The sequence below is a fragment of the Chaetodon auriga genome, chromosome 10, assembly GCF_051107435.1.
Source record: "Chaetodon auriga isolate fChaAug3 chromosome 10, fChaAug3.hap1, whole genome shotgun sequence".
In the NCBI taxonomy this organism is placed as follows: domain Eukaryota; kingdom Metazoa; phylum Chordata; class Actinopteri; order Chaetodontiformes; family Chaetodontidae; genus Chaetodon; species Chaetodon auriga.
Genome location: NC_135083.1, coordinates 14,188,703 through 14,209,557, shown reverse-complemented (window position 1 = coordinate 14,209,557; position 20,855 = coordinate 14,188,703). Strand labels below are relative to the sequence as shown.

Below are 20,855 nucleotides of genomic sequence, written 5' to 3'. Positions count from 1 at the left end.
TGAGAGACAACATGTGCATGCAACATCATTATATGCCCAGACATCAGTGCTTTTACACTGAGACCAGTGCTCTTATATATGCATAACACTGCATAGCCCCAAATTTGTTGTTAAAAAAATATTTTCTAATAGTTTGATTGAATATAACTTTATTTGGGATCATGTGAGCACAATATAGCCTAAACTAAACTGATTAATTAAGGACTTACAGCTAGATTTAATCGCAAGGCCAAGACATGACATTGTCTATTAGAGTTGATATCGTACTTTTGTGTTGTAACCTTGTAAAAACTAATAGGCACAAAATGCTGTGGTTTTGGGGGGGTTCCTGGGGATTGGGGCCCCGCTAAGTCACGCTGTTTCACTGCTTGACAATCCGGTCTGTCCTGTCCAGCGGTTCCTGTACTCGTGTAAAGTGTACGGCAAAACTCCACAAAGTAACTTCCGAGTTCTTATCGATGTGAAGGCGTTCTTCAAAATTAAAGTGATCCATGGCTTATTTTGGTGCTCCTGGAAGGGTTAAAGCTTTTATTATGAAGTCCCAGATCATGTTGTGGCCGGAAATGATTGTCGTTATTGTGGCACGCTCCTTCCTCCCTTCCCTTCCCTGCTAGTAAGCCGACTTAGCTAGCTAGCGAAAGAGGCTCTTTAAATCTAAAATTATAATTATTATGAATTAATTGATCAGTGTATCGTAGTATATTTGATTTCTATTTCTACAGTCCGGATAACAAAGCAACTAACAAAATGAATATACGAAACGCAAGGGTAAGCGTGCTGAAAACGTCTCGACAGCCATGCTGTTTCCACTAGTTAACTTACTGCTAAGCTAGTTACTATAGCCTATTCGTTAGCTGACCAAATATCGCCGATGAAGAGGTTAGCATGGTGTCACGCACCTTTCTGACATTCTCTTTCTTTCTTTCAGCCGGAGGACCTTATGAACATGCAGCACTGTAACCTGCTGTGTCTTCCAGAAAACTACCAGATGAAATACTATTTCTACCACGGCTTGTCGTGGCCTCAGGTGATTCATAGTGTAGTTTTTAACTCTCTCTTCTGTTTTTGCTAGTTAACGCTGCTGCTCCCATCATCTAAATCGTTACTGTGAACACGTTCGTTTGTTGACACTGAAGCTCTGTTATATCTGATATTAACACACCTTACATCATTTCAGCTTTCGTACATCGCAGAGGACGAAAATGGCAAAATTGTTGGATATGTGCTGGCAAAGATGTGAGTATTATCCTATTTATTATTATTATTATTATTATTATTATTATTATTATTATTTTTACCTGACATCGCTTGAACATAGGAAATACATAATGTGTTCCCATAAACTATTGTGAACTCTTACTAGGGAGGAGGACCCAGATGATGTACCCCATGGACACATCACATCCCTGGTGAGTCTGAATGAGAAGTACCTCAGACGTCTCCATTTTTAAAGTAAAGACTTTTCTGTGGGGAACTTAAAAAAAAAAAACCCTCATCTGTGTCTTCCAGGCAGTGAAGCGCTCCCACAGACGTCTTGGCCTGGCTCAGAAGCTGATGGACCAGGCCAGCCGGGCCATGATAGAAAACTTCAATGCCAAATATGTCTCACTTCATGTGCGCAAAAGGTACTGTGCGCTGTCGGCTGGCTGTGTGCTCGTTTTCTCTTTGGTTTGTTCCAGGAAAGTATTGTATAGTTCCCTGTTTTCGATGTGTGTTAGTGCTCCTGTTTTTAATGGACTTACCAATCTTTTCTCCCCACTGAAGCAACCGAGCAGCCCTGCACCTGTACTCAAACACACTCAAGTTCCAGTAAGTCTATTTCTCTTCCAACATCACTCAGTGTTTTTATTATACTGCATGTACACCTGGGGTATTGTGACACAGTTAGCGTGGCCATGGCCCGGTTTTTCAGAAATACTGAGTGTTCAACCATTCGATGTGATTGGCTGATATGTTGACCAATGATAGCTTATTGTAGCTATATTACGGTCAGTGTTTATTTGGTGTATGTTGACCGATAAGTAACAAGAAATTATGTCACAGAAGTGCCAAAGATATCTTTGAGGTCAGAGAAAATAACCAACCACAACCAGTTGTGGTAGCGAGTCTACCCTCAGCCAATGAAAATACATGATCGAGGATCATTTTTAAATTCGATGAGAGTAAAGTGTTTGCTTAGCGCGTCACTGGCCTCAGTATTTATTTATTTTCTGACTACATGTTCATCTTGTAGTTTCCAGCACACCCTTCCCTGCAGTAAGCGCTCTGTGCAAAGCTTTTCTTCATATTCACATCTTTGAGGTCATTTACAAATGATGTCACCATCACGGAGCATCAGAGAGAGAGAGAGTGCTGAGTTTTGTGAAATGTCTTGCATCATGCCTATTAGAAAACATATCTTATATGTACTAGTGGTGCCTTTGGGCTCCAGTTATGAGTCCACTGTCCTCAATGATGACTCTGACTTTTAGATATTTGTTCTGACTGTAACTGATGTGTTGTTGTTCCACAGAATCAGTGAGGTGGAACCTAAATACTATGCAGATGGAGAGGATGCCTATGCCATGAAGAGAGATCTGGCCCACATGGCTGATGAGGTGACTTAATTCTCCTCTTTTTTCCACTATGGCAACACATGATTTTAATGGGCTTTGTTCCCTCAAGGGCCGTGCAACACCGCTGAAGTCAGATGAGCAGATTGTGTCATGAATGTGTCATTTTTTTGTCTGTGTGTCCCACAGCTGAGAAAGCCCGGAGTGCGCGTGTCGGGTCAGGAGGCGCCGTCTGGCCAGAGCCCGTCAGGGTCTGGTGACCAGGAGAGAGAGAGCGAGAGAGACAGCGGAGGAGAGAGCAAAGAGCTGAGTGAAGTCAGCGAGGCAACAGAAAGCACAGACGTTAAAGATTCTTCTTCTGATTCACAATGATGCTGCAGTCCTAGACATTTTTAAATTCATCTCTCACTTCCACTTTTTATCTCTATTTGACAATATCTCTGACTTTGCAAACTGTGACTATCTGTGCGTCAAAGCTGTTCACACATTTCCATCACTGTTTTTTTCTTCTTTTTTTTTTTAAGTCTTGTTTTGACTGCAGTGATGAGCAAAACGTCTTGGATAATGACATGAATCAGGGTGTTATTTGAAGGAATCTAAAAGGAAAAGCTGGTCTCAGTGTTTTTATTGGATTGCTGTTGTGATTAGCAAAGGTGACCCAAAGTTCTGTGAGATTTACAGAGTTGGAAACAATTTGTTTCAATTTGGTCTTTTCATTATTTAACAGAATTACTGCAAATAAATCTTTCAAATAATGCTCTGGGTATTGCACTTTTTCCAGCAACTGATCAGCCTATTTGTTTTACTTCTGCAGAACATTACACTCTGATAACAGTCAGTAATTACTGCGGGAAAAGGAGGTCAATGATACATCAAGATATTTGGCTAAAGCAGCACGTGAATTCATCGTCAAAGCTTTGTACTGTGTACACAGCCAGTGAAGAGGCTACAGTTGAATAACAGTGTCATAAATATTACTACATAAATATGACTGTTGTGCACAATCATATGAGGTACACAAGATCCCCGATGAAGGGTCCCATTCATAGTGAAATGGCCTTGACAGTGGGTCTGGACTTGACGGTTTTAAACTTTGGCGACTCCTAGTGGTAGCATCAAAAAAAAAGACTGGCAGACTGCCATACATTGGACACTGATGCATGAGGCTGAAAACAACAGACTGCATCAGTTTTCACTTGGTGTATCATATTTTTCTACAAATAAAAATGTATCCTAATAATAATGCCACATGAACAGGGGTGTGAGATGAATGGAAAGCATGCTGCTCAACAAAAAGTCAATGAAAGACTTCAATGGAAGTCTGTGCTTAAATCATGTGTTTGCTGAGCTCAGAGGTGCTGTGGAAATCCTTCAGTGTTCGGAAAACTCTCAATACATCAGGACTTAGTGGTGACTTGTTGCAGTCAACTGTGTACTTTATCATACAAGTGGTTTGTAGAGAGAAGTACATGGCAGATAACAGCAAGTGTTGTACATTGACCTTTCAGAAAGTTCAGCTGTTTATCTCATATTGGAAATAGCTTAGTTTCACACCTTCATGCCATGTAACACTTTGCAGCAAGAGGTGAGAGAAGGCAACAGCTCTTCTGCTGTTAAGAACAAGTCTTCCAAAGCGATCAAGCCCAGATAAGTGATTGTGATTTTGTGAGTTTTTTTATTTATTTATTTATTTGTATATTTGTTTGTTTTACCTTATTTTGCCACCAGTGTACATGTGATGAAAGTTAGTGGGGACTTTCTCAGAAGTTTAATAACCTTTTATCTTTTGTGCCACTTTTCTTGATGTGAGATGTTTCCAAGGTTTCTAGCCACACAGTTATTCACCATAAACTTGTCACCCAGCATGCAGGCACACTGTGGATTATGGTGGCCGTTGGTGTTGTGCCAAGAGTACCCTCAGAGTAGTCGGGCTGTTTTGTTTGTTTCAAAGGCACACTATAGCAGCTGATTTCATTTAGTAGCCTGTCAATAAGCAGCACAGAGGGACCAATCAGTGAAAACAGCTGCTGTTTGATTGGACTGAAAACCCTCTCTGGAGTTCAAGAGGCAGCATGAAAGAGAGCCTCGAAAAGGTTCTCACTCGTCTCACTTGCACAATTGCGCGCCGATGGCTCAAACTCAATGTGTGAGTGAGATGACTGGTGAGAGAGAGAGCGAGAGCAGTAGAGCTGTGAGTGTGTGTGTGACAGAGAGAGAGTCAGAGAGATGAGTTCCACTCCACCCACATCCATCCGTGTCCAATGTGAGGGGGAGGTGAAACAGTTCAGAGCTTGCTGTGCTATTAACTGGCATTATTTAGTTGCCTCAGTCTGGAGAAGAGACTAGTCAAGGCTGCTCCTCGTCAGGTAGGACTCTTTTTTTTTAGATGCATTAAACTTTTCTTGATCTTTATTTGCTGACCAGTCTCAAAAAAATAGACCAGTTTGCCAGTGTAGGTCTAATAAACATGTTTTCGAACTGCCGAGCAAGTGCTGTCATGAAGAATCATTCTGCTTGATTATTTCAGTTACGTTATTGTTGGCTACAGACACAGCCCTCGGGTCATTAAAGTTTCATAGCTCAGGCAGCATATATGTGTTTGTGCTTGTGAGAACCAAGAGCGACACACACAGAATTACCAAAATAGCAACTGAAAGAATTGGTGCAGTAGGGTCAAGACTAGTTTTTAATAAAATACTGCAGCATATTGTGACGACAGGAGGTGGTGATTCATTGCTGATCACACAGAGAAAGAATGAAAGGGCTAATGGAAAAGGGTGACATAGGCTGGAAAATTGAGGCACTCTCCTTTCTACAGGGAATTTTGGGTTTGTTGTAATGCTGCAGACTCATTTTTAGCAGGACTGTTAGTAAATGTCTCAGCTGAAGAGAATGCTGATGAGTGATGTTTGGTTTGCGAAAAAGGGGAAGTCGAGGGGGAAAGAGAGAAAATGCGTGTGTGATGGTGTACAAAGGGTTATGATCCAGCAAGAAAACACCCTGCTCTTCCCCTTTCTCATGTGCAATAAATGTCGTCCTAGTCGCTGATATCTTGCCGACATTAGTGGTTAAGTTGTCGATTCTCATTTTGTCAGAGGGCCATCAGATGATCATGTGTATAAATGACTGTCGTGCATTGAGATGCTCCAGCCTTAATCTGTACCATTTCATCTATATGCTGCTGAGAATGGGACTAGATATCATAGGGTGGGGATAGTTGTGGTCTTACAACCTTGTAAAAATGGCAAGAAAGCTTCATAGATAAATGTTTTTCAGTGACTACAGTTAATTGTAGTCTAAAGTCTAGTCTAAAGCGATAGCTTCAGTGAGAAACTGGAACCTACAGTGTGTATGTTATGCGTCAATCAGGGAACTTGAGTATGGTGGGGAAAACCACCTGTGGTCTTCAGAACAAACATCTCCACACAGTTGTAGGCCTTATGATGCACCCTATTTTTAGGGCAGCTTAGATGTTGCTGGAGCTATTTTTGCACCTCATGCATTTCTACAGCATGACTGGTGCAGCACGCAGCACTTCCAACTGGTTTTCTAGTCGTCTGCCGTTCAGCAGAAGGTGACCAGTTTGAAGAGATGTGTTACAGTAAGATGAACATGCACGTTTTGCTCTTTCTGTGGCAGGAGGAAGTCAGCATGGTGTGTGTGTGGGGAGGGGGGGGTTTCACCACTAAGAGTGTGACTGTTTGTAGATAGGCATGCTTGGGTGCAGCAGCGGGGGCTTGATTTTTACCAGACAAAGAAGGCCAGAATAGCTTGCATGCACATACAGCTGACTATGACTCTGCGAGAGAGGTAAAAGGGACTGAGCAGCTGATGTTTAACACAACACACTCCACAAAACGTTCATTTCCTTTATCCAGAATTCCAGCCAGTTGGAGCAACAATGACTTCCCATGTGAAACTCAGGAAGGAGAGGGTTGGCGTGGTGGACTATGACACACAAATCAAAGGTAAAATGAGCACTTTCATTAGCACCAAGAAGAAGAACCTTTCCATCTATCACACCCCATCTTGACTCTGATCAACATGTGTTCTTCTTGTGGAAAAAAAGACGTTTCTCACTCTACAGCAAGGCTTTCAAAATGAGTCATATTCTCTCATGTGTTTGTTTCTTTCCTTCTTTCTTCCCTGTCAGAGGTCCGTTGCCAGCTTGTAGACCAGCTGAAGGTGTTGGACTTGCAACTTGAGCAGAAGAGCCAGCAGCTGCAGGACCTGACAGACTATCTGCGCCGACGGGGCGAGATTGAAAGCGAGTACGCCCGCTCCCTCGAAAAACTCGCTGAACGCTTCACGTCTCGGATCAAGAGGTGAACGCAGTAACATCACATATACAGAATGTGCTCAGCAGCTCGCTTGAAGATGCTGGTGTCAATCATTCCTGGTTGTATCTCACACATTTCATGTTTTTTTTGTCCCTGGGTCTTCCTTTCCTTCTTTACATATCCTCAGGAAGGAGCCCAGTAGTCACTCAGTGGCCCAGGTCTGGCTGGCTCTGTTGTCCCAGACCCGTCAAGAGAGCAGGGAGCACAGTGGACTTAGTGAGTGCTGCAGTAACTTCCTCATCCAGCCCCTCACACACTGCTTGGAGTACACACAACGTCTTGCCAAAAAGGTAATGATATGAGCACTGGCACCCACCAAACCAGAAGCACAGTCTTTCATAATGCATTTGGAACATGTCAGTACCTGCATAGGGCAGTTTACCTGACTCTTGCAACTTTCCCTCTCTGACTTTCACTGCTGTATTCCTCTTGACAGCAAAATATATTTTGTGGTTCACTGTGTTTCTTCTGTGTTTTGCCACCTCACTTTGTGGTATTTTGTCTCCAGAGTAAAGACATATGTACTCAGCTGCAAGATGGGCTACTCAAGGTTACCACAGAGCTACTGACTGTAAGTGAGAAACCAACCACCCAAAACATTTTCAGTTTGGTAAACAAAGGAGAGCCTGGCTGTATGTGTCTGTGTGCAGGCATGGCGGACATACTACCAGTACCACTCAGACTACGTGTATGCAGAGGGGAAGCTGAAGGAGGCAGAGAAACAGGAAGAAAAGCAGAAGCAGAGTGCTGCTAAGAAACTGGAGAGACTGATAGAGAAAGTAAACAAGTACCCTTTTATGTCCTATTATCTTCATATGCGTGTGTGTGTGTGTGTGTGTGTCTATTTCACCTCTTACTGATATGGGTTTTATGTGCCATAGAGACAAGGTAAGGTCCAAGACATCTACCTGAAGTGCAGCAAGGCCCGAAACGATTACCTCCTGAACTTGGCTGCAGCCAATGCCTCCATGAATAAGTACTACCTCCAAGACATCTCTACTCTCATAGATGTGAGTGCATCCGTTCACACCTGGGTGTGTCTGCTGTCTTTCACATTGAACACTGTGTACTGCTCAAGGTTATGATCCCCCACCTCTGGGGCCAGTCAGACCACATGGACCAATCAGTGATGAGATGCATCATCAGTTTTTTTTGTCTTATAGGTGATTATTGTCTGAGTTTCCATTGTCTCCCTCAGTGTGCAGATGCAGGGTACCACCTCTCTTTGGGCCGGGTGATGCGGGCCTACCTGTCTAGTCGGTGGCGGACCGAGCAGAACATGAGCACGGGGCTGCAGCAGCTTCAAAAGACCGTATCTGGACTGGACCAGTGCCAGGACAGAGACGCCCTCCTGAAGGATCACTTTAACACCTTTTGTATGCCCCTTCGCTTCCCCTATCAGCCCCATGATGGAGACCAGGTCTGTGTTCTGTGTGTGTGTGTGTGTGTGCATTCAGTGGACTATTCAGCTGTTTTTCATCAACTCGTGACTCTCTTGTGTCTGTCAGGTTTCTGAGGTCAGTGCAGAGTGTGAGATGAGATGCGAGCTGGAGACCAGATTCAAACAGATACAAACCAGACTGAAAGCAGTCACTCAGGAAACGGAGGAGGTAGAGTGCATCAGACAACCCTCATCACCTCATCATCACCTTTTTGTAGGGATGTTGGATCCACCAGTGTTGTTTAACTCCTCACGTCGCAGTCCAGGGCTTTCTGAACCATATTTAATTGAAGTAGATGGAGAGTGTCCTGGCTCAAGTAAACAAGTGAAGGGAAAAAAACAGAAAAAAGCATCCAACTTAAACTGTGTGTTGACTGTAAAGTTTTCCATAGAGATTAATCAAAGTTTGGCCAGCATGCCTTCAGGTCAACAAATGGCAGGAATGTGCCTAATTAGAGACTTTTGGACCATATTTCCAGCCTGAATCACTTAAACCCTCAAGTCTAAGTCAGGACTGACCAGACCAATCATAATGTTTGTATCATTCATGTGTGCTGGGCTTTCCGCCAGACGCTTGAATGCAACATCATTGCAATTACACTGTCTGTTCACCTTAGACTCTCACATCTTGTACACCATCACCATAATGGTAATTTGTATTATTTGTGCAATCAAAATCTCCATGATTAATTGCAGTATTGCCAAAACATAATATTCAGTTGCTGCTGTCATACAGGCGAGTAAGAGCATGTTGGCAGCCCAGTCTTCCCTGCTGGAGAGTATCACTGATGATGATCTGGACCCCAGCAGCGGTTCGTCTCAGGAAGGCAGCACGGAGAACCTGACAGTCAAGCCCAGTGTGGCCCGACGCAGGGCCAACCTGCAGGAAATAGAAAACCTCTACATCACTGTGAGTCCGACTTTTTAAAGTCATAAATGAGAATAGGGGCAAAGTGATGATAATGACTTTAAAACCCAACTGATTTGTTTTACAGAGAGTGAAAGAGTACCTTTTAGGCAGCTCTCTGGTGTCGAAACTGCAAGCCAAACACGACCAGCTTAAAGTGGCTGTGGAAAAAGGTATTGCAAAAGGCAAACTAAGTAGTAAATCTTTATTTATCCTGATGTATTTCTCATTTCACCTTATTGGCTGCTTCTTTTTCTTGTGCTTTTTGTTCCTCCTAGCTGAAGCATCAAATGGACATCAGCCTCGGTAAGGACATAAATGTTTTAAGAGCTCTTATAGATTGTTGATAATTGTCAACAATGTGCTTTAGAAACTTTGTATATATTCTACAATTGTGACAAAAATGAGTTTACTGTATCTTCACATTGTAATATCTGGCCCTGCAGAATCAATGGAAAGTCTATGCGCATCAGGAGGAATCACTCAAGTGCCAATTTACTGCACAATCACAAGCTTTTCAATGGAGACATGCTGTCCTTCATACAGGTAACTACCAGCATGATTACGCCATCTCACCATTTCCTCCTTTAGCATTTCTTTCTCTTTGTTTATTCAGTCTATTTTTCCTTTTCGTTTTCAGTCAGCGGCGATGTGTTAGACTTGCTTTTTGTGAAATTCATCACTAAATTTCTTTCATTCAGGCATCGGGACAGCAGATTCCAATTGTTGTGGAAAGTTGCATTTGCTTTATAAACCTCAACGGTGAGTAGTCAAGGCTGAAGGAGCACCAAAACAGCAGCTGCACATTTGCAGCTCAAATGCAAAGATATATTCCACATGAGACCTAACTCCACTGTGTAGAATTTGAAACTTCTCAGCTTTGGCGCCACCCAGTGGTCATATTTAAAAACCATCGTGGCAGACGCAGTGTCTGCCACTGCTGTAAAAATCTTAGAAATAGTGGCTTTTTATATAGATATAATTGTGATTCTAATAAACTGTCTGTCTATCAGGTCTCCACCATGAAGGGATATTTAGAGTGCCAGGGTCTCAGATGGAGATCAACAACCTGAGGGACGCATTTGAGCGAGGTAGGCCTGTGTGTTTTAGTGTGTGTGTGTGTGTGTGTGTGTGTGTGTGTGTGTGTGTGTGTGTGTGTGTGTGTGTGTTTTTTTTTTTGCATGATCTGTGCATGTCCTTATAGATCAGCTCCCCCTAACTGTGGAGCATTAATAATGTGGGGCAGTGTGCTGTGGGCTTCCCCTACAGGAGAAGACCCTCTGGCTGAGGAGCAGAGAGTTGACCTGGACTCCGTTGCTGGAGTGCTGAAGCTCTACTTCAGAGGTCTGGAGACTCCCCTGTTCCCCATCGAAAGCACCAGCCAACTCCTGGAGCAAGCCCGTAAGTGGGTGTGCAAATGTGTGAGTGTATGTTGAAATGTCAAATGAGTGATGTTGCGTACAGTAATCTGTCTTTCATCACCTTTCCTCAGAAATAAAGAATGAGGCAGAGAGAGCAGCTCAGCTCAAAGCGGTCATCTCCTCCTACCCCAAGCCTGTCATCATCGTGATGAGATACCTCTTTGCATTCCTTCATCAGTGAGTATTTTAATTCCCTCATCACCATTCAGGATGTCATTCATAGGAAACCAAATGTTTCTTTCAAGGAAGAGGATGAACCAAATGTTTTTACCAGTTAGCTGATGTCTTGCTAGATCTGATGGAGCTTCTAATATATAAAACAATACAAAAACATTTCTTAATTCACAAAACAGATGCAGCAAAATGACAGATAATAGAGATGAGGCAACAAAACAAGCAAACCAAACTAAAGATAAACTGAATATAATTTAAATCAAAGTAGTTGAGGTAAAAGTTTTGTATAAACATATGTATGCATACTGGATAAATCTAAGAAGGGGAAAAAAAGGATCAGGGAAGTTTAGTTCAGCTTTGATTCACTGTGCCTCTTAACTTTTCAACAGTCTCACTCCTCACACTCATTGTGTAATTCCTTGGCTCTCTGCCTCCAGTGTGTCTCAGTACAGTGACGAGAACATGATGCAGCCTTACAACCTGGCTGTGTGTTTCGGCCCCAGCCTGGTGAGGGGGAATCAGGATGATGATGTCGTCACCCTGCAGCCTCAGATCAACGCCCTGGTGAAGAACATCATCATTCAGCATGAAAGCATCTTCCCCAGCCAGAGCGAATTACAAGGACAGGTGTATGAGAAATGCATGACGCTGGAACAGGATGACTGGTAAGAGAAAAGATGTTCATGCACACAATGTGAATACAGTGTATGGTGGAATGATTGTCTGAGGGTGTTTTCTTCACAGTGAGCCTATCATTGAAGAAGGGGACATGGATGCAGAGTGCACTCGTAGCAAAGATGGTAAGTCCATGTGCTTATCTTTATCACCTCTCTAAGGCTGTGATTTTGTCTCTGGATGAAATAAAAGGATGTATGTCACATGCTTACAGAGTTGGAAACAGGACTCTCATCTGACAACAGCATCAGCTCGTCTGCAGCACCGACACAGAAAAAAACAGAGCGTCCTCGAGCCAACAGCAGCGGTTCGATGGACCAAAGCAGACTGAGAGGTGGGGCAGCGGGGGGCAGCCTCACATCAGGTGGGAAGTTAATGCTCCAGATTCCCATTGGGCCACAGTGCAAGCCACGCCGGGTCCACTCTCCTGGCAATGTGCGCAGAGAGTGAGTATCAGTGCTGCAGCATTACAGCGGACTCCTTGTGTTCATGTGAGAAATGAATATTCATTGTTTCCTTTTTCTACATACAGATTTCAGGAACACTCATCTTCTGAGGACATCCCCGTCCAAGTAGACAAGGTCAGTCTTATTTCTCATTTAGTTTTAAATGACTGCAATGGGACTATTTTCCAATAATCCATCTGCAACTGGCCGTGTTAATAAGTTCTTGAAGGGGTTTTACAACAAGCAGGTCTGCAGCTGCAAATGTAAATCAACACTTCTGCAGCACTTTTTCAGAGGGTTAGGGATTACTCTTTTTCAGAGTTACCCTTTGGGGAGATTTTCCTGATGAACTATAGAGCTAAAAGGACAAATCAAGTTTTATACTGGAGATTAGCACCAGCCAAAGATTTTTCACAACCTGGCAAATCAAATGTAGTTTGCAAACACATTACAAGTGATCTATAGAGCATTAGTAAATTTATTCACATTTATGAGTGTTTAATTACATCTTACAAACCTTTTCGAAAGTGTCTCAATTAGAAGGCAGCATTGAATAAGTAATGATATAATGACAATAGTACATTATGGATTTTGTGACAAATATAATTAGAAGCTCTCGAGCAGAATAAAGTGCAGAAAACAAAGAGAGTTTTGTCTTTTTCCTCACCAATGTTTATTTCATCTCACAGGAGGTCTGTCGCCAGATGGACTCTGTCTTCAAGGAGCTCCTCTTGCGGCAAGTGGTGCAGGATCCCTCCTCCACCGCCTCCTCTCCCTCTGCCCAAGCTCCCAAAAGGAAGGAAAGGCAGGATGGACGCAGGGGCAGAGGAGCAGGGCTCTTCAAAGCAACGGATCAAATGGACTGAGAGGACTGGCAAAAGTAGATGACATGGAGAGAAAGAGAGAGAGAGTGATGATACTAATGAATGCTGAGGTGCAGGGTGATGTGCTCTGACAGTAGCTTTCAGCACATCTATTTCTAGAAAACTGAGATCACTGACCCATAGTCACATCTCTGAGGTTCCTGTTGGTCTGGGCTTCTTCCCTCAGGGTGGTTCCCTATCCAGTCATGCTTTGTACAGCAGAATCCTGCTCTTACTGCAAACCTGCAGGACAATGCGCAAACTATGGATTACTTGAAATGCACAGATGTTTGTTGTGTATAGCTGAATGTGGTTATGCAACTATCTGCATCTGGGTAGGTGTTGATGTTAAACTGCTTTCAGCCAAATTTTCTCAGTGATTTTTTTTAGGTAGTACACGCAAATCTACATACAAGTACATTATTCATCAAATGTCTGTTTACCATAATGAGATGGAGTCGCATAGATAAGAAAACTGTGAATACTGTAACTCTAAGGACTTTGTATATATTAATGATTAGTAACTTGGTTCACACCAAATAAATATTTTGTCTATTGCGATTGCTTTTTTTCCCCTCTTTTAAATATCAGATGGAAAATGTGGGATGGATTACATACATTTCTTTCACTTTAAGACTTGGTTATTATGAGTACGTTTAGAATTTAATATTTGAATATTTCTTGATTATGATGTCCACTTAAATTAAAAGTGAATGAACCTCAGATGTTGTTGTTTTAGACAAACAACAAAAAGCAAATAGGACTGCAAAGGGTCCATAAACTTCTAATTAATTACTAATTTAACTTAATTACTTCTAATTGCCTTTTTACCTTCTAATTACCTAAACTACCTTAATTCTGTGACTGCTGCATTTAAGTGTGTAACCTTGGGGACACGCAAGGATAACACTAGAAGGAAGAGTGAGGAAAAAGGGACAAAAAAAAAAAAAATACTAAAGAAAAAAGTTAGAATAAATGGAGCCACATGTTTGAATGCTTTAGCACTGCTTGATATAAAAATGCTTTGGATATATTCTGGGTATGATTATAAGTAGATTCAGTTACGTTTATACATGTGGGCTGTGTCTGTATTATATTAGTAGTGTCATACTGTCAAGCTTTTGATAGAGGCCAAGCAATAAGTCTTTGAACCAAAAGGAAGTAATAAATTCAGTGGTGGAAGAGGAATCCAGGTCACTTGCTCCAGAAAAAAAGGTCTGTATGCAAACTCTTACTTGTGTTACCTTAAAGTATGTGAGTAAAAGTATAGTATAAGTCAACAGAAATGCTCCTGTCACTGTTATATCATTATCATGAAGATTTTGTGATGCACACATTTACAATAAGCATTTTAATGTTTTAGCTGATTAGGGTGAGCTAATTTTTGTAATTATACAGTCTACTTTTGCACTATGAGATGATCATGTTTTCAAAATAAAATCTTAACATTCAATGTGATGAAGTATAAAGTACATTTTCTTTTAAATTGTGGTGGAGTCCAACTATAAAGGGCCATAAATGAAAATACTCAAGTACAATAGGTTACGAGTAACGCTACCTAAAGATTGTTCTTAAGTACCGTAACGTTACTTTAGTAAATGTACTCAATTATACCACCACTGGTTAAATATTAGACAAAAACGACGTCTCACACAGCATTTAATATTTTTAAAATGTCTTTATACAGATAAGCTATGGCACGGCTTATCAAAATTATTAAAACAGAAAGCATATTTATGTAATTTACTAAATCTTTCTTGTCTTTTGAGTCAGATGACGTGTCGACAAAGTATCTTCCCAAAATGCATCACGGCGCAAAAGACACGTCATTCCCGCGCAGGCGCAGAGGTGCTGGAGCTGTGAGCTGAGGTGGACTTCTTCCCCTTCAGTCAGTGTGAAAGGAGCAGAGCATTTTAGCCGCTGGACGCCAGGAGCAACGCGAAACCTCCCGGATAACCTCTCAGACATCACAATGATTCGGATAGCTGCCTTCCTCGCTCTGCTGGTGGTCGCCTGCTCGGGTAAGTCAGTGGGGAACCGGTGGGAGAGATGTGTCGGGGTTAATTAGCCTGTAATGCTAACCAGCCTTAGCTAGCAGGTAAGAAGTTCATCAGATGAGTCAGTTTCTCCTCTAAGCCAGGTGGAGTATACATATTGGCGATATGTGTATAAAATATTAACACTGTGCAGAGGATGCATTGCTGTCCAAGATTTTTAGCTAACCTCAGTTCTGCACTGTGTTGTGACAGGAGAGAGCTGCACAGACCCAGCCATCACTCCGTCGGCCTACACCACCTCTGACGCCGTCATCTCCTCTGAGTCTGTCTTCATCGTTGAACTCAGCCTGGCCTGTGCCAACGGAGCACAGGTAACAGTCCATCTCCAACACTTCAAGCAGACTGCTTACAAGTTGATGTTATCGAGTGACTGACTCACTGCTGATCATCTCTGTCCTCTCCAGAGTGTGACTCTGTATGCTGATGTCAATGGAAGACAGTTCCCTGTGACTAGAGGCCAGGATGTTGGCAAATACCAGGTATGGAAGTGGCCTCATTAAGGCATTTGCTGTCACTGTATTGGTAGTGTTTTGTGGTTAGTACTAGATCACACAAATTCTCTGTCGAAGATCGATCATATACAGTGAGTTGAACATTGAGTGCTGTCTGGTTTCAAATCTCAGTTTTTCTATTCCCACTCCACATCACCATGAAGCTCTTGCTCTTTACAACACAAAACATATTTGACACCAAGAGCTTGCGTTCACATAAAACTATTTACTGATTTGATTATTAGTCTTTGACCAGTTGGTTCATTCATATAACTTTAGACCGTCCACAGCTGAAAAGGTGGGTGAGGCACTCTGGGGAAGGTTTGTTGATATTTGTTGAATTCCAAATTCACTGTCTGCGAGCTATCCGTTCTGTGTGTGCACTGGAAAGAAATCCATATTTTGTACACACCCATGGCTCTCTAAATGGGAGACAAAGTGGCTGTTCAAGCCACACTGTTCCAGCCAATCAGCAGCAGGTGGCATTTGTGCACATGCAAGAGAAGCTGAAGGGGAGATGGGGCGAGCAGGAGGACAGTAGATCAGACATGCTAACGTGTAATCACATTGTGAGGGAGGGGTGGCAATATCAACAATCTTTCTCCAGAATCACTCACCCCACCTTTGAAACCAAGAGTTTATGAAAGAACAAAGTTATTGTAACTTCACACAGTGGCCTTCATTCGTCACTCAAGTGCTTCTTTCACTTTTTGTCTGTGCAAAGGAGTGCAGTACTGTGAACGCCCTTGAGGAGGATCTGTCCAAAAGCATGCACTGTTGGCCCTGTTTGAAAAATGCATCATTCATCTATTATGGCAGACTTTCATCCTATCTTTCAAAACATTTTTGCCTTCTGTTCGATCAAATTTGTTCATTTTGAGCATATCATGACCATAACTCATTCCTCAGCAGCCCGTAAACGTACTCCGCAGCCTCTCAGCCTCTTTTAGTGTAGAAAGTCTTTGGTCAAAAAAACCCCCAAAACATCAGCCTGTTGTCAACGTGCACCGTCTTCCCTCAGGTGTCCTGGAGTCTTCCTCACAAACAGGCCAGCTCTGGAACATATCAGGTGAAATTCTTCGATGAGGAGTCCTACAGTGCCCTGCGCAAGGTTAGTGTTTGATGCATAGCTGATTATCATTTACTGCCAGTGAGCTCCACTTGTTTTGCAATATGCTGTCTTTTAAAGAAAACGCAGCTTAATTTGAATTATATGTGTGCATCTCCTTTGTTCCAGGCCCAGAGGAACAATGAAGACGTTAATGCCATCGAGCCTCTCTTCTCTGTCAACATTGACCACAGGGTGAGTCTCGTATAGACCACAGGACTTCCCTCAGGATATAGTGGAGACCAAAAACAGAACTAGGTGGACAGAAATATGACTCCCAATGAATGTTAATGTATTTGCTAGATGTCCGAATAGTCAACTGTTTGCTAACATTTTGCCATATCAACTTAAAGGGTGATAATATGTCAGTGCTCTATTTCCACTGCCCCCAAGAGGCCAAAAAAAATTCAGTGACATCAGGTCCAATCTGAGCAATCAGCCCTGTGTTGCTTTCAGCTGGAGTATTCATAGAACCAGCTGAAACTGGAATGTGTAATCAGTGTTAACTTCTCCTCCTCCTCTATAAATCTGTGATGAGCCTTTTCTTTTTCTACTCACTCTACAGGGTGCATGGAGCGGCCCGTGGGTGTCTACTGAGGTAGTGGCTGCCCTCATTGGAATCCTGGTCTACTACATGGCCTTCAGTGCTAAGAGCACCATCCAAGCATAAACTGATTCACAGTCACTATTTAACCACTGGATTGTTAAAGACTGAATACTGGTGGCACTTCACCAACAATCCATCATCCAATGTGGTGGCAAGCCAGTAGGATTCTGCCACACGGTCTGCTTTGAGGAGCAATAGCAGGTTTTTTATTTTTTATTTTTTTTATTTTATTTTTTCAGACTGTGTCTGTCTGCCATCAGTCTTATCAATTTACAGATGAATTTCATCATGAGTTTGTCATGTAAATATGGAATTTTGTAACTTTTTGATAGAACCCAACAATAAACCTGGACCACATTAACGAACAAAAATGAAGATCCTGTACTGTTTTCAGTCTGCCTTGAAAGATGTTGCTACAGCCACACCAGATTATCCTTCTGTGAGGATACACGGGGCAGAGTGGGACGTACAGACTACAGATGTGCTGAACACCAACCGAGAGGGGCTGAGACCTCGATGCATATGAAATGTCAATCATGTGACTGCACTGGCTGGCCTGAACAGGCCGAGTGTATTTGTCTCTTCCAGTAAAATGAATAAATGGCTTGTTTTTCCTCCAGTGTGATGTGTTGCTTCATGTGATAGTCCAGTGATGGACTGCCCCTTCTATAAATTCCTTTTTCTCCAACACAGACTGGAAGGTTCATGCTTTCTTGTTCCATAGCAACATTTGTCAACTGAAGGGTTTTGTTTCTTGGTTTCCAGTTTTAGAAGTCCGGGTGACTTAACAATTCCTGACCTCCATCGAGATCAAAGATAACTGGTTCCAACCAGATTTGGCTCCAGACAGTTAATTGCTAGAGGAATGAAAGATGGTTCTACAGATATTCTCAAGAGCCACAGTCTCTGTTCTCCACTCAGTATCTGATTTAATAAACAGTTTCTAAGATTTTCCATAAAGACATTTATACCCGCTGGACTAATGGAACATCACTACTGCTGATAACTATTTCTGTTCCCATTTTAAAAGTTACTAGTTTAGTAGGATTTATAGTCCTTCATAAAAGCAAGAAGAATAGCCCTGTTGCTCCACACATGTTACGCTTGAAGCATGTGGCTGAACTCTTGGTGGAAATTATGGTTATTTTTGTCTGCAGAGGAGAGGCATCACTGTCCCACTGGCATTCCTAGATAGCCAAGGACAGGGACGTGTTCGGACACAGCAGCACTCCGGCAGCCGTCCTGTCCTGTTTTCTCCTGATGTGCACCAACATTAAGCACGGCTCAGGTGTTAAATAAGCAAACAGGCACCTGGGCTGCCGCAGTGCAGTGCTGCCAGTTGAACACACTGTGGCAGCTCTGTGCTGCTTTTTAAAGCCTCAGTTGGATTGCGAGTGAGGCCAGCTGTTACCTCGTGAACAGATTACATGTGATTATTAGTGGTTCAGTATCAGCTGTTGCTAATGCAATGCAACACATTGCATAATACACTTTGAGCTCATCTTCTGTTTTACATCCACTTCAGTCCAGTTTGTCACATTTAGAGGTACTCAGGGCAATCTCATGCTTATGTGATCTAGTTTGTTAGAGATTTAAACTTAGCATGTCTATTTCTGTAGTTGGCCCGAATCAGCCTTTGCACACGCTGTACAGCACGTAGAGTGCAGCACAACTGCGGCGTCTCACTGACTCCCTTGGGACTAATGTAAACTTTGCATGTGGGGTAACATGATCTGCACACATAAACACACATAAACACTGCATAGGACACAGAGTGCACAAGAAGTTTCTCACATGTCTGCTTTCTGTGGCTTTGTCATCACAAACACACACACTCTCGTAGTGTAAGCACATCTCAGCTTTTGTCTTCTCTCACCTTGGCAGGGAGACAATAGAGACATCACAACGCTGGTAATTCAGAGAAAACGTGAGCTGGAGTGAATCCAGACACTCCCTCATGGAGTCACCTAGTAGGCTGTGGGAAGTTAGGGATGGCCTGATGGAGGGATATAAATGGAATGAACAAACAAACAGCCACCAAGTCAATGCTGACACAAGACTCGTCCTCCTCTTTGTTGTGTGATTGAGTTTAGAGCTCCGATCGACACAACAGGGCAGATAGTTGCAGATGTGGAATGAAATGTTTTGAGATTGCGTCTGTTGTTTCAGACTGAATGCACTCACAGGAAGTCGCAATTTGTTCTTTCAGTGCTGAGCTGTTTATCTCTAGATTTTCCTTTCTGATTCAGACACTGATTTACAAGGTCATGGAAAAAAAAGAGAAAAAATATGAATCACATTTATTTTTATGTAATTAAACAACACATGTAACACATGTAATTATTAAATAGGAGAAAACATCTTTACTGAGGTTGCTGCAGAAGAGTCTGTGTGTGTGTGTGTGTGTGTGTGTGTGTGTGTGTGTGTGTGTGTGTGTGTGTGTGTGTGCTGTGAGGCAGAGATAAGCTGCTCTGACAGAGGTGTGTAAAACACCAACTCCAGGGGCAGACACCAATGGGCTTAGTGAGATTCAGCAATGTGGAAACTGGCGTCGCGCAAACTATTCTCACATGAAGTCACACCTGCTGTCTCTGCCATAAGCACTGTTTTTGCTGCTTGCGCTTCACACTCTTTGCAAACCAGAACAACGTCAACACACTGCGAGCAAACTCAGTGCTCAGAAAACACACTGTATCTTTTCACGCTGGCTTCCACTTCCTTACACTACAATAACAGTTATTGTTCCGGTTATTTAATGTGTATGTACAGTGCGGTGTGTGATATGCTCTGCTGCTCTAACTACAGCAGTATGACTGTGTTTGGAGTGAGTAAACTCACTGTCAACTCCAAGCTTTTGCCCTTTCCTCTGTGTTATCCCCCTCTTCCTGTCCTCTTCGGGCATCCTCTAATCCACTCTGCCTGTCAATGCAATTGCAAGTCAAGAACCAACCATATATGGGGAAATGCCCTTTTGACTCTCTCTTTTTTCTTTTTGTAAATGTCTTTTCCTACATCATATTAAACAACGCCTCCACATTTTACACACAAAGGCCAACCTCAGAAATGGAGCATTTCTTTAAGTTGACACGCGCTGCTCATAGCTGGTTGGGAGCCATGAAATACTGGAAGAAAGAGGTGCACACACATCACAACAAACCGCTTCTTTGCACAGAAATCCTGTGAAAGCTTGCTGAATGAGCTCCTGTAAAATGGATTTTATCAGACGTTCCCCACATGCCTGTTGTTACAATGAACAAAAAAAAAATTACAGGGTCTTGTAGAGGTGTGAACGCAACCACCCTTTAAGCAATGAAAACAAGGTGGGCGAGAGTGATAAAAGCTAACCTTGATCCCCCTGGCTCTCGCATGTATGAGGCAAGAGTTAAAATTGCGGCCAGTAAAAATAAAAGTGTGGCTATATTTGGCAAAAATCACCTTGAAAACAGTTGCAGTCAAACTGTTGCTGTAAAGGGTGCAGATACCTTTTAAGTGAGAAAAATATCTTTCCCAAAATAAACTCTCAGCTGCTTTGACAGACAGAAAGTATAAAAAAAATCATCGTGCCAAAGGGAGAAAAAGCGAAACAAAGAAAACAATTTTGTGTTTTCAAAAAGCGTAAGAAATTGTCTGGCTCGTTCTTCTGCTTCCTCTGTTTATAAAGCAAGATGCTCCAGTGCTCTCTGCTAATAGATGCTGGAGTTGGTTGCGTAAGTTGGTTGGGGCCTTAGCAGGAGCTTAGTAGCAGCCTCAGCAGTCATCAGGTCTCTGAAGGG

General features: G+C 42.6%; 3 protein-coding genes across 3 annotated transcripts; all 3 read left to right on the top strand.

Moving 5' to 3' along the window:
* The first annotated feature begins 569 nt into the window (after positions 1-569).
* Positions 570-3,803, top strand: naa10 (N-alpha-acetyltransferase 10, NatA catalytic subuni). The gene is made up of 8 exons (XM_076740945.1): positions 570-768; positions 929-1,027; positions 1,178-1,236; positions 1,364-1,409; positions 1,510-1,625; positions 1,765-1,809; positions 2,513-2,597; positions 2,742-3,803. Exons 1-8 carry the CDS (start codon positions 748-750, stop codon positions 2,922-2,924), a joined length of 654 nt encoding a protein of 217 aa, XP_076597060.1. The 5' UTR covers positions 570-747; the 3' UTR covers positions 2,925-3,803.
* A 1,003-nt stretch (positions 3,804-4,806) lies between these two features.
* LOC143326906 (rho GTPase-activating protein 4-like) lies at positions 4,807-13,377 on the top strand. The gene is made up of 22 exons (XM_076740944.1): positions 4,807-4,918; positions 6,431-6,520; positions 6,706-6,877; positions 7,020-7,182; positions 7,401-7,463; positions 7,543-7,671; positions 7,774-7,902; positions 8,091-8,312; positions 8,401-8,502; positions 9,070-9,243; positions 9,329-9,413; positions 9,519-9,546; positions 9,687-9,786; positions 9,942-10,002; positions 10,254-10,331; positions 10,510-10,641; positions 10,733-10,838; positions 11,273-11,500; positions 11,580-11,635; positions 11,725-11,956; positions 12,043-12,091; positions 12,646-13,377. The coding sequence occupies exons 2-22, from the start codon at positions 6,454-6,456 to the stop codon at positions 12,820-12,822; spliced, it is 2,553 nt and encodes an 850-aa protein (XP_076597059.1). The 5' UTR covers positions 4,807-4,918; positions 6,431-6,453; the 3' UTR covers positions 12,823-13,377.
* A 1,292-nt stretch (positions 13,378-14,669) lies between these two features.
* Positions 14,670-17,701, top strand: ssr4 (signal sequence receptor, delta). The gene is made up of 6 exons (XM_076740044.1): positions 14,670-14,840; positions 15,069-15,187; positions 15,281-15,355; positions 16,389-16,478; positions 16,605-16,670; positions 17,041-17,701. Exons 1-6 carry the CDS (start codon positions 14,792-14,794, stop codon positions 17,143-17,145), a joined length of 504 nt encoding a protein of 167 aa, XP_076596159.1. The 5' UTR covers positions 14,670-14,791; the 3' UTR covers positions 17,146-17,701.
* The last annotated feature ends 3,154 nt before the right edge of the window (positions 17,702-20,855 follow it).